The 13,577-nt window shown below is 43.6% G+C and overlaps 1 protein-coding gene across 1 annotated transcript in view; it reads left to right on the top strand.

The window, feature by feature from the left end:
- The window catches only part of NBAS (NBAS subunit of NRZ tethering complex), a 1,303,215-nt gene that overhangs the window by 365,003 nt on the left and 924,635 nt on the right, over positions 1-13,577 (top strand). Inside the window, exons 24-25 of the mRNA XM_082252487.1 lie at positions 7,018-7,203; positions 12,290-12,463. Coding sequence (XP_082108613.1) covers positions 7,018-7,203; positions 12,290-12,463 — 360 coding nt within the window. The remainder of the gene's footprint in view (positions 1-7,017; positions 7,204-12,289; positions 12,464-13,577) is intronic.

Here is a 13,577-nt window from a genome sequence, read left to right on the forward strand (position 1 = left end):
TTTTGTTTTTCACTTGGCAGATGATCGGGTTTGTGTGAATGTTCTTTTGGAATGGGTGAAATGTTGGCAGGCACTGCATATGCATAATTTATATTCTCTGTATTAGAATATAATTACACTTACTGTCTGCACTTAATCTGCAGCACTCAATTCCTTTTCTAATACGCCTGTCGTATTCTGCAGCTTTATTTATTTATTTTACTCTTTGGTACAGTGCCAGCATACTCTGCTGCCTTGTATTAAACCATTCACCTAGGTCCGTGTCTCCAGAGCCTGCAATCCAATGTTACTGTCATACAGACCACATGCGCTAGGGCTAATTTAATTGTAAACTATTTAATTGGAACAGTGTATTTCTCTATCGTTCATCGACAGACACGGCTCCATATCTTCTTTAGACCATTGGGTTATGCTCCTCCCATCAGGAATAGGACACTAGGCAGGAAAAAGCTTTACTACGCCTATGGGGTTTGTCCCTGCAGGCATAACCCCACACACTCTCCTACAGCATCTAGTTTGTTTCTGCCTAGTTTAGGATTAGGACCTAGTTCCCTGCTGGGACTTCGGTCTTAGCTATTGAGAATTTTTTTTTTTGTGATTTTTTTTTTTTTTTTTAAACTAGTTAGAGTTCCTGGAGAACTACAAGCAACAGCCGGCTGTGGTTTCAGGCAGGATATTCTAGATCCTTATGGTCTCCCAGCCTGGCCAGCGAGCATAAGCAGGTTATAGTCCAGAACTAGGGCTTGTCTCGACAACCTTGGAATGCCCTGAGTCACAGCGTACCCCCTGGCTGACAGCACCCCCACCCCGGGTGGGAGGTGGACTATCCGGAGTGACGCCCACCTGGTACTGCGGTATGATAAGTAATACTGTCCTTCCCCCAATCCTCTGGTGGTCTCAGGGTGGGCTTCCTCCCTGGAATTGTCGGACCCTCTGGGCTCCCTCGGTTCCCCTGGCCTCTGGGTTTATAGGCCTACCTCCTCCAAGTATTTTCCCCTACGCAAAGCAGGTCCTACCTCCGAGGGGTGGAAATATTGCAGCCGCGGCAGCGTTTTTCTGCGGGGGTGGCCTTCTCCTGGTGGGGTCCTTTCCTAGGGACCCTCTGATACCTCTTGTCTCGGACCCCCTCTGGGGGTCTGGGAGACCGCATGACGCGTCATGGGGGCCACCATTTTGCTGTAGATTCATGCTTTCTTTTCTCTTATTGAAATGCATGGGCAGCCATTTTTTGTTCCCCTTAGGAATGCATTGGGCCACAATTTTCTTGCAGTCCATAATGCTGGACAGGCAAACGGCATGCAATACAAAAATCTAGCTATGACAGGCTATGGCAGATCATTTTACTTAATGTTTTACAAGAATGTGCTGGCAGTCTCCTGGGCCGTTTGGTAACATTTCTGGGGTCCCCTGTAGGTTTTTCTCAAACTATCTGCTATCAGATTGTTTTGGATTGGGACTAGGTATACCGCTAATTATGGGACCGCAATTTAGCGACTTTTAAAATGACACTGCATTATTTTCATCTCAGTGTAAAATGTCCCAGGGTACTATTTTACCTACAGATCCCCTAGGAGTGGCTGCAGAACCTTCTGGGTCGCAGCCCCTGTCTGTGATCACAGCAGTCTTGGAAAGCCTGGTGTCAAAGGTAAATTTTTGTATGTAAAAGTTTTGCTAGCCGCAAACACCCTCTGCCTTCACCTACCTCTGCAGTTTCCTCAGATTCTGAGGCAGATATGGCTACTGCAGACGCACCCCACCCTGAGGGGTTGGTGTCTTTGCATTCTGATAGTTTAGAGGACCTATCCTCATCTGCCACCGCGTGGGAACGCAAATTGATGGAAGCAATTATAGTTTCAGTGCGGGAAACTTTAAAATCGGCAGATGAATCTACAGCATCGGAATCACAGGTATCTTTTGGTTCCCGAAAATGGGGTAAGGTGTTTCCTTATTTGGAGCCTTTTGACAATATTGTCAATGAATAATGGTGACACATCAAGCACATGCTACTGGTGCCTAAGTGCTTTAAACACCATTATCCCTTTGCAGATGCAGTTTCCACTAGGTGGACTGTGCCACCAAAGGTGGATCACCCGGTTTCCAGGATGAATGTCTACTGTGGTTCCGGTGGAAGAATCTCCGGCCTTCGCGGACCCTGTGGATAGACGGGTGGAGCTTCTGTCCCGCCATCTACATCTGCTAGCGGGTTCCATATTGAAACCAATATTTGTGAATGGTATGGTGTCACAGACGGTGGCTGAATGAGTGAAGTTACTAAAGGGTAACTTGGAAGTTGAGCAGCTCCCCTCAGCGGGGCTGGAACTAATGGACCAGATGGCTCAAGCCCTGGTGTTCTTGTGTGATGTGTCCCGTGATGCGGCTCCCCTAGTGGCCAAAGCATCGGCAGTGGGGATTGCGATTAGACACATGGTGTGGTTGAAAAGCTGGTCTGCGGACCAGGCTTTCAAAAAGGCTTTGACTGATCTTCCCTTTATGGGGGAGAGGTTATTTGGATCCTCTCTGGACGAGTTGATCAAAGGCCTTATGGGAGGGAAGAGTACTCTTCTTCCTCAGTCCTCTAAGGGCAAGGCACCACGTCATAGACGGGGGCCTTCCTTCACTGCTCATAAGTGGCATTTTCATATCTCCGGGTCACAAGAAAAAGGAAAGCCGTTCAGGTCTTCTGGGAGTTCCAAGAAGCCATGGTCAGGTAAATCAAAGACCAGTCAGTCCAGATCGGCAGACAAATCCTAGTCTGCATGAAGGGGCGCCCTCACCCACTTCCGGGGTGGGGGGATTTTTGCGATTCTTTCAGGGATCATGGACTTCTTTGATACAGGACAAATGGGTTCACAAACTGATCCGATCAGGGTACAAGATAGAATTCCGTTCTCGTCCGTTGGACAGATTCTTCCCGTCCAATCTCCAGACTGGTTAAGGAATCTACGAGAGGCGGTATAAGATCTGCTGTCGCAAGGGGTGATTGTGCCAGTTCCCTCTCAGGAACGCTTTCAGGTGTTTTATTCAAACCTTTTTTACTGTGCCAAGAAAAGAAGGCAAAGTGCGTCCAATTTTGGACCTCAAGGCTCTGAATCGCTTTGTGCGGGTACAAAGGTTTCGCATGGAATCCATTTGAACGGTAGTGGCGTCACTACACCAGGGAGATGTTTTGGCCTCCATAGATATCAAGGACGCATAGCTACAGATCCCTATCTACGATGGTCACCAGCGGTTCCTTAGCTTTGCCGTAGCAGAAGAGAATTATCAATTTGTGGTGTTTGCCAAAGTATTGGCCCTATGGTTGGATTTGTTGCACCAACGGGGGATTACGGTACTGGGGTATCTGGATGATCTCCTATTGAGAGCAGACTCTCATTCAGCCCTGATGAGCGACCTGACGATCACTGTCAGCTCTCTGCAGGAGTTCGGGTGGATTATCAACTTCAAGAAGTCCGCCCTGATACCTTCCTTGAGACTGGTTTATCTGGGCCTTGACAAGCTGCAAAATTTGCATGGGGCGATCCGTATATTGTTGGCAATCTGTCCTCTCTGCGAACTTGCATGCCAGCCTTGGGTCTGATGGTTTCGACCTTCGAGGCGGTTCTGTTTGCTCAGTTCCATACCAGACCTTTGCAAAGGGAGATTCTTGTCAAGTGGAACAAGGATCCAAAGTCCTTGGACACTTTGATTCGGTTGAGCCACAACACAAGATCTGATCTGTTATAGTGGCTTCATTCTCCAGCACTATGCCAGGGCAAGTCCTTTTCTTCAGTTGTTTTGGACGGTGGTAACCACGGACGCCAGCCTGTGGGGCTGGGTACTGGGAAAGCTCTGTGCCCAGGGAACCTTGACAGTAGAAGAGTCCATACTGCTGATAAATGTTTTGGAGCTCAGAGCAATAAAGCTTTGTCTTAACCACTGGACGAATCATCTGCAAGATTGTCCGGTTCAGATTTAATGGGACAATTCCACAGCTGGGGCTTACATCAATCACCAGGGGGGGGCAGGGAGGTGGCCGAGTTTCTGGCCGCGGCGGAAAAGTTTTTTCTAGCCCTCTCTGTTGGGCACATCCCAGGTGTTGGAAAACTGGCAAGTGGATTACCTGAGTCTTCAGGTGTTGGATCAAGGGGAGTGGTCCCTACACCCGGAGGTGTTTTATCTCCTGTGTGTTCGACGGGGCACACCCCAGGTCGATCTGTTTGCGTCTCGTCTCAACAAGAAGGTGCAGAGGTTCGTAGCCAGGTCTCGAGATCCTCTGGCCGACGCCACAGATGCGCTGGTGGCTCCTTGGGGTCAGTATCAGCTGATTTATGCCTTTCCTCTGCTGAAACTCCTGCCGAGGCTTCTACGCAGGATAGAGGTGGAAGGGATTCCGGTCATTCTGGTGGCTCCAGACTGGCCTCGCCGGTCTTGGTAGGCAGACCTAGTAAGGTTGGTCGCCGATGCTCCTTGGAGATTTCCTCTCAGGGAAGATCTGTTGTCTCAAGGTCTGATCTTCCATCCTGCCTTACAGTCGCTGGCTTCAACGGCATTGCTGTTGAAAGCCAGGTGTTGAGGGATAGAGGTCTTTCTGACTCTGTGATTCCTATACACTGAAGGCTACGAAGTCGACTACCAGGAAGATATATCATTGTACGTGGAAATCGTACATTTTATGGTGTGAGTTGTAATGGTATCATGCGTGAGGACACCATCTTGTCACGGCCTCCATGTTGTGTCATCATGCAGCTGTGTACTCAGTGAGAGAGTTCCTTCTCCCCCCCCCCCTCCTGGAGCGAAAGTAGCCCCCCGCCTTTGTACATTCTAGCAGACTCCTGACTCCTGGAACACAGCATGAGGTCAATCAAGCAGATGGCTCTGTGCTATCCCCCAGCAAAAGGGGCATTCGCAAAATGACACAGTTAACCACAAAACTCCCTAACTTTATACACACGCAAGATATGTCTCTAGAAAATATATATTTGAATGCCAGATAAAATACAGATTGAATTAAGATCAAACTTGATCACTGTCGGTGCTAGGAAAGACAAGCTAGCGATCAGATGCCTTACAGGTCAGAGATTATTCCAAGATAACCCATGTTTAGTGTCTGTAGAAAATAGATTAAATATCATACAATCCAATGTCAGTTTCAAGCATGTAACCGTTACATATTTCCAGATATGAGTTATTTTAATAATCTGTCTAAACGGGATGTGTCTTAGCATTTGTGAGCTCCAGGGGGACCGCCCATGGAACCAGAGCCTATTGGCCAAGTACTTCTGGTGACACCCCCTGGAGGGTCACAGAAAAAGGACAGGAACTGATAGAGAGTCAGTTCTCATCCTACCATCCAAGCCATAACATCGCTCAAGGGGAACCAATCATACCTGTTCAGCTTATGAAACTAAGGTAATACCAGGACCGTTTTAATGCAAGTATTTTCATTCTTTATTCTCATATTTCTAAATTGCTGTATTGTGTCTCTATTTCTTTGTAACCCATTTTTCTGTAAATATTTTTATTCACACCAATTTTAACCTTTCTTCTAATTTAAACCTTATTTTGAAAAGTTTTAACTTTGTCTCTAAGCTCTTAAACGCAAACTGACCCAAAAGAATCTGTCTCCTGAAAGAGCGATACTGTTCTAAATCCTTCGGACATTCCTGTCTGCATGTGACAGGGCGTGTTACGGATGATTATTCTAAGGTCATAATTGATATTTCTAAAATTACGAGCATCCTCTGGGCTCATTATAAACGTAGAGGTGGTGGCAGAGAAATGGTTAATCATTTAACTAACCCGCTGACAATCGCTCTTAATCTGCTAGCATTCAGATTGTGTTCCCGCAAGTTGGATAATCTGTGTGCTGGGTGCAGCTGAGAGTGGCATTGTTACGCAAGTGACGGCAGGGTGTGGGATTGCCTGCTCTTTGGTCACGAGGTGGATGAGAAGGCCAGGGGTCTGATACCCGCCACGTCACATGAGTCGCTGAAGGTGCACCCTTGCTTGTTTTCAGTAGCTAGGGTTTTGGCTTTTTTGTAAGCAACTTGGTCGTCCGTACATACGTTCACAAAATTCTACAAAGTTGATGTGTTGGCATCTTCGGATGCCTCCTTTGGCCGCAAGGTTTGGCAGGCTGCTGTTTAAAGAGAATCTTTTTTTTTTCTCTTTGAGGTTGTATGTTTTTTTCTAGGTAAACTCCAGTTGTTCCTGGTTAAGCTCCATTTTACCTGGTTGACTACGTTTAGCCTTTGGGGAGTTATGTTCTTTTTTGCGTTGTCTTCCCAACCCCTCGTGAAAATACTGCTTTGGAACATCCCAATGGTCTAAATAAGATATGGAGCTGAGCCAGTCGATGAACTATAGAGAAAACTGGATTTTTTGTACTTGTGTAAAATCCTTTTCTCTGAAGTTCGACAGACGCAGCACCCGCCCCTCTACTTATGAGTCAAATGGGACAGCCCCCATAGGCATGGTGAAGCTTTTTCCTGCCTAATGCCTTATTCATGATGGGAGGAGCATAACCCAATGGTCTGAAGAAGATATGGGGCTGCGTCTGTCGATTTAAACTTCAGAGAAAAGGATTTTACGGTAAGTACAACAATCCAGTTTTCTACTGAGCACGTTATGTGTCATTATTGCAGTGTTTACTACACTGTGCACCGGAAACAATTGCCATTTTTTTTTAATACCGTTGTATTTTTTTATTTTTTTTTTATTTTCTCTTTAAAACTATTTTAATTTTGGATTGACACAACATTTAATGAGATGGTCTTAGGGTGTTTGATTGTTCTACCACTATTAGAAAATGTAAGATTTTTCCACCTACTTTAGTAAAAGTTGAGAATGTTTTACTGGTGAGAGGTGGTGAGTGTGATGGTAAAGACTTAACTTATAAAGGTATTAGTGTAGGATGAGTCTTCAAACCATGTTTAGGATATGTTATACTACATTTACCCATACTACACATATTATGTTTGTATATACAATATTTATACTGCCCAAGATATGTTATTTGTGCTCTCTTGTCATGTGCAGGTGGATGGTGCCCTCTCTTTGGTACGTCTGGGAAAGGAGAAGAGGATCCCAGGCTTGCAGCTACTGTGTGATGACTTGGTCACGTTGGAGACTCTTGTTTATGAAGCAGACTGTGATGTCTCATTAACTCTTAAAGATCTGCAGCAGATTAAGGACATCGACAAGCTGCGACTTCTTATGGAAAATGTATGTCTGCTTTCATGTTGAGCAATTTTAAAAGCAAGCTGTAATCTTTAAAGTGGCAATAAAGGCTGAAAGTTTTTACCTTTACGCATTCTATGCATTAAGGTAAAAAACCTTCTGTGTACTGCTTCCCCACAGCCCCCCTCCTACTCACCGGAGCTCCCTCTCAATCCAGCGATGTGCACAAGAGTTTTAAAAGATTGATCCAGAGGGCTGCGACTGTCATTCCCCACAAAAGAAAAACGCTTGCATGCTGGTTTATCACATTACCAACCATTCCGTCTGGTGAGTGAATTCATTAGAAGAGGTGGTGGATCACGTTTTTTCTTGATGTGGCATTAACCACTTAAGGACCGCCCACCTTACATATACCCTGGCAGGGCGGCCCTTAAGTGCAAAAATCACGTACATATACATGATTTTGCTGAAGGGCTCTAGTGGTCGTGCGCGTGCCGCCGGAGCTGCGCCCCTGCTGTGCTTAGACACAGTGGGAGCCAGTCCGCGGGTCCACCACCTACGAACGCGAAGGAGACTGATAGAACAGCCGTCTACCTATGTAAACAAGGCAGACAGTTGTTCTGTCAAACAGGAAGGGAGAGATTGTGTGTTTCTACTAATCAGGAACACCGATCTCTCTCTTCCTGAAGTCAGTCCATCACCCACAGTTATAAAACATTCCCTAGAAGCACACTTAACCCATTGATCGCCTCTGATGTTAACCTCTTCCCTGCCAGTGTCATTCATACAGTAACCATGCATATTATTTAGCACTGCTTACTGTATTAGTGTTACTGGTCCCCAAAAAGTGTTATTTAGTGTCAGATTTGTCTGCCGCAATGTCACAGTCCCGCTAAAAATCGCTGCCGCTATTACTAATAAAAACAATAAACAAAATAGTCCATAAGAGCTGGTTCACATTAGCGCGTCTTGTCGGGTTTTTTTGGGTACAGCGTCGCATGAATGCACAATTGTCAGTTAAAGCAATGCAGTGCCGTATTGCAAAAAATGGCCTCATCACCAGGGGGTAAAACCTTCTGGGGCTGAAGTGGTTAATATAAAAAGACAAGATGAACACAAAATGATGAACACTAATGCTTGATGAATGCACTTGCGGGTATTTCTTTGAAACATTGTAACATATTTTTTTTACATTTGTTATAGGTTTGTTGAATCAGTTTGACATATTTATTTGTGGGTATTTATGGAAGCACCAGAACACTTTTTTTTATTACACGCTCAGATAAGCTAATCATTTTTGATGCAATATCAGTTTAGTAATAATTATTCTCTCACACGGTAGGATTTATGATTTAGGCACTTTTAAGGATTGTAAAAGTATTTATTTGGGTATACCCATATACAGCACTGTCATTCTTTTGCCTATTGATGTGCACGAGTGCCTCAGCTGTCCCAAGACTCTAAAGGAAGTAATGAGGCGCTAACACACATGCAATCAATTATAAATCATAAAAATCACAACCTCAATATATATATATATATATATATATATATATATATATATATATATATATATATATATATATATAATTACCAAAAGGTGCTTAGTAATTTGTGCAAATGGGCAAAAAAAAACCTGTTTAACCACTTTACCACTGAGTACTTGAATAGTACTGCGGCAAAGTGGCTCGTTCCCGTCTGACGACGTAGACCTACGTCGCCAGACTCCTCCCCTGTAGGCTGCGCTCGCGCGCCGCCGGAGGCGCGCTCCCGCTGTTTTCATTCACAGCGGGAGTCGGGCCAGGGGAGGAGCAGCGGCGATCGCCGCTGCTCTGCCCCGATCGTCGGGGATCTAGTATGGAGATCCGCCCGCCTGTGTAAACACAAGCGGGCGGATCTCCTCAGTGACAGGGAGTGACAGATCGGAGTGTTCAGCATAGCTGGACATCCGATCTGTCCCTGTCTCACACAGTCACCTCCCCCCCCCCCACACGTCAGTAAGCACCAGGCATACATTAACCCCTCCCTCTCCAATAAAATTAACCCCTTCCCTGCCAGTGTTATTTTTACGGTAACAGTGCATATATATAGCACTGATTACTGCAGTAATGTCACTGGTACCCCCAAAAGTGTCAAAAATGTCAGTCAAGGGTCCGATCTATCCGTCGCAATGTCGCAGTCCCGCAAAAAAAATTGCAGATCGCCGCCATTACTCGTTAAAAAAAAAAACACCAAAAATGACATAAATCTTTCCCTTTGTTAGTAAACGCAATAACTTTTGCGCAAACCAATCAAAATACGCTTATTGCGATTTTTTTAACCAAACATGGGTAGCAGAAAACAAATTGGCTAAAAATTTAAAAAAAATTTGGTTTTTCCATCTTTTTTGGGGGGAATTTCATATAAAAAAATGTTAAAAATATTGTTATTTTTTCAAAATAAACGCTCTTTTTTTGTTTATAGCGCAAAAAGTAAAAATCGCACAGGTGATCAAATACCACCAAAAGAAAGCTCTGTTTATGGGAAAAAAAGGACATCAATTTCGTTTGGGTACGGCGTCGCACGACCGCGCAATTGTCAGTTAAAATCACACAGCGCCGAATCGCAAAAAGTGGCCCAGACGTAAGACAGCAAAATGCTCTAGTGGTAAAGTGGTTAAATATAGGTGATAGTGCAAACTTGTAAACTTGACCAGATGGTGGACAAAAAATAAAGTGCAAGTGCTATATTCTTCTTAGGAAAGTATACAGGTGTTGTGAATGAGTGCACTACTGATAAACTGATAAATATATAAATAAATCAATTGCTTCATGCAATAAAAAACGTAGAGAAAACTTACTCCAATAAGAGAATGTGGGTGTAAATCAAGTAGGTGTGAATGCATAATAAAACACATATAATGATATGAAAACCAAAGTGACACACCATATAAAATAAGGTAATTGGAGAAATATCATTAGAAAAATATAAAACAAAGTCCATATATAGTGAAAAATGAACGTTCCAAAACGGGTGGTAATTTTTTAAGTGATTCCTTAAAGTGCTTCTTCTCTTAAAGGGGTGCCAAAGTGACGTAGGGGGTATCTGATCCTTCACCCAGTGAGCTGAGGTCACTTACCAGATGCACCCAGGCCTCAAAGGACCTATAGTGCAGGTAGAACTATAACAGATCTTTCCAGCGACACTCTCCTCCTAGGTGAAGATACAGAGATGGGGTTCTCCTAACTGGATGGCTCAAAATGCATCTAGGTGGATGGCTCAGATCCAGGTGGGTCAAAAAATACAGTGAGAAGAACTCATGGTGCAGTATTTTTTATTTAAATCAAAAATAAAAAGCAAGAAAGCAACTCGCATTTTATAGTGCCTCTCAGGCACTTGGAAACAGGCAGTACAAAAGAAACAGGGAACCGCTGCGGACCGTTCCTTACTTCCAAGCTCCACACTACTGTTTACCGCAAACCGGACGTGACGTATGCCGTGCTGGACCTCTAGAGGTCCTGTTAAACCACTGTATGGTCTTGGCCACCATGCTGTAGCTCAGTTTCAGGGTCTTGGCAAGCTTCTTATAGCCTAGGCCATCTTTATGTAGAGCAACAATTCTTTTTTTCAGATCCTCAGAGAGTTCTTGCCATGAGGTGCCATGTTGAACTCCCAGTGACCAGTATGAGAGCGATGACATTAAATATAACCCCCCATGCTCCCCATTCACACCCGAGACCTTGTAACAGAGTCACATGAAACCAGGGAGGAAAAATGGTTAATTGGGCACAATTTGGACATTTTCATTTAGGGGTGTACTCACTTTTGTTGCCAGCGGTTTAGACATTAATGGCTGTGTGTTGAGTTATTTTGAGGGGACAGCAAATTTACACTGTTATACAAACTGTACACTTACTACTTTACATTGTAGCAAAGTGCAATTTCTTCAGTGTTGTCACATGAAAAGATATAATAAAATATTTACTAAAATGTGAGAGTTGTACTCACTTTTGTGAGATACTGTATATAGCACCGTCAATTTACACAGCTCTTTACACATATATTGTACATTCACATCAGTCCATGCCATTAAGGAGCTTACAATTCAAGGTCCCTAACTCACATTCATACATATACATACTAGGGCCAATTTAGGCAGGAACCAATTAACCTACCAGCATGTCTTTGGAAACGTGGGAGGAAACCGGAGTACCCAGAGGAAACCCACTAAGGCACAGGGAGAACATGCAAATTCCAGGCAGGTAGTGCCATGGTTGGTATTTGAACCAATGATCCTAGTGCTGCTAGATGGAAGCACTAACCACTTAGTCACTCTGCTGCCCAAATATATGTATATATATATATATATATATATATATATATATATATATATATATATATATATATATATATATATATATATATATATATATATCCCCATTTTTTTTTTTATTGTGTATATATAGTGCTGCACAAAGTGTCCTGTAGGATGTACTGTCGGATTCCCCCTCCAGGTGCTGGTTCCTTAGGAAGCACGTCCCGGTCTGCTTGTCCACAATAATATAAAACTTGGGCCATGCTCTGTAAATGTCAAACCTGTCACATCGTGAAGATTCCGTTTTCCACTACAGTTCCCACCCGTTGCGCTTCACCCAGATTAGGGTTAGTCGTAGAAGTATGCTTAAGTCTAGTCCGGACAAAATTCCTGGGTGGACAATGTAGCTGAAGCCAGGTTTGGTGTGATTTTTAATTTTTAATTTTTTTATTTTTTATATATAATGAACGGGTAAAATCCTTTTGTTTTTTCTTTTTTGTTTGTGTCCCATTTGGCACAATAGACATAGATGCAAGCAGTAATGGGGATGTGGGACCTGTTTTGTTGTAGGTAAGAGTCTAGAAAAAAATCCCCAGTAAATGAATGCTTTGAATCATGGTTTTTACTGCTTTCAAAAAGTTTGGACTGCATTTTTTTAAGACTTGGATGGTCAGTAAATGCCTGATGTCACGTGGAAGAGAATTCACAGAAATACAGAATTGTAAGACACATTTTATGCATATATGGAGACCAACATAATTAAATGTTTTTTTTTTGCTATGTGAATGTTCCTTAATGTAGTGTGTTTTCTTTTTTGTTATTTAATATATCTTCCAGTCGCCAGAAGATCAGTATGTGAAGAACGCCTACCAGTGGATGGTTCCCTTCCTCCATCGCTGTGAAACACAGACCCAAGGGTCCGCTAACGCTCTCCTAAAGGATTATGTAGTAACCATGGCCAAGGATGACCTTAAATATCCTCTGAAGATATTTCAGAATTCGAAACCCGATGTAAGCTGACTCTCTCTTTATCTGTTTGCTGTGCTTAACGGCACTATATTTGTGGATATGGGCAGCGGATGTTTCTTGGGTATGACAAAGCTTTGATGCTCATTGCTATTCATGACTTTCTCAGTTACTTATTTGCCGAAACATTGTTTGCACTCTGTAAGAAGAGATGTTCTTAGTTCTGTTGCTTTGTGCAAATTAATACAAATTCGGGTTTGGCAGTCTGATCTGACAGAAAAGTCTTAAAGAAAAAGTATAGTGGTTTATATTTATTTTTTTCAGAGCACGTGTGTACAAAAACACACAGTATATATGCATGTGTTTATACAGTGTGTGTGTGTGTATATATATATATATATATATATATATATGTATATGTATGTATAGTTGGGACGCTGTGTAAAATCTACATAAAAACAGAATGCAGTGATTTGCAAATCTCATGAACCCATATTTTTTTCGCAACGAAAAAAAAAATGTATGAAATGTTTAAACTGAGCAAATGTACTATTTTAGGGAAAAAAAGGGTAATGTTGAAATTAATAGCAGCAACACCTCTCAGAAAAGTTGGGACAGAACAACGAAAAGCTGTCAAAGTAAGTAGTACTAACAAGGAAGAGCTGGGAGAACATTTTGCATCTAATTTCGTTAACTGGCAACAGGTTAGTAACATGATTGGGTATAAAAAGGGAATCTTGGAGAGTCAGAGTGTCTCAGAAGTAAAGATGGAGGAGGTTCGCCAATCTGTGAAAGGCTGTGTCTAAAAAATTGTCGAACGATTTTTAGGGGTCGTGGCGACCGCCAACTAAGATGGCCGCATAGCATCTGAGCTCCAGATAACACCCAGCGAACTCAAGCTCCACAGCCTGCCACAGCCGCTGCACACATCTACCGACACCTGGCACGAGCAGGGGAACATCCACCGAACACAGCGGACATGACGAGAAGGAAGACCGAGGCCCCTGTCGTCCGCAAATTGTCGGAATTCTTCCGACCGGCGACTCCCGGACTTCGCCAAAATGGCGCCGACGCCCAGCCTCTCCCGCAGCGCGTCTGTCCTCTCGTGGCGGCCGCGCATACAGCATCAGAGGACACGGCGGCAGCTCCCGAACAGCAC

This window comes from Pelophylax lessonae, assembly GCF_965119305.1.
Source record: "Pelophylax lessonae genome assembly, chromosome: 3".
NCBI classification, from domain to species: domain Eukaryota; kingdom Metazoa; phylum Chordata; class Amphibia; order Anura; family Ranidae; genus Pelophylax; species Pelophylax lessonae.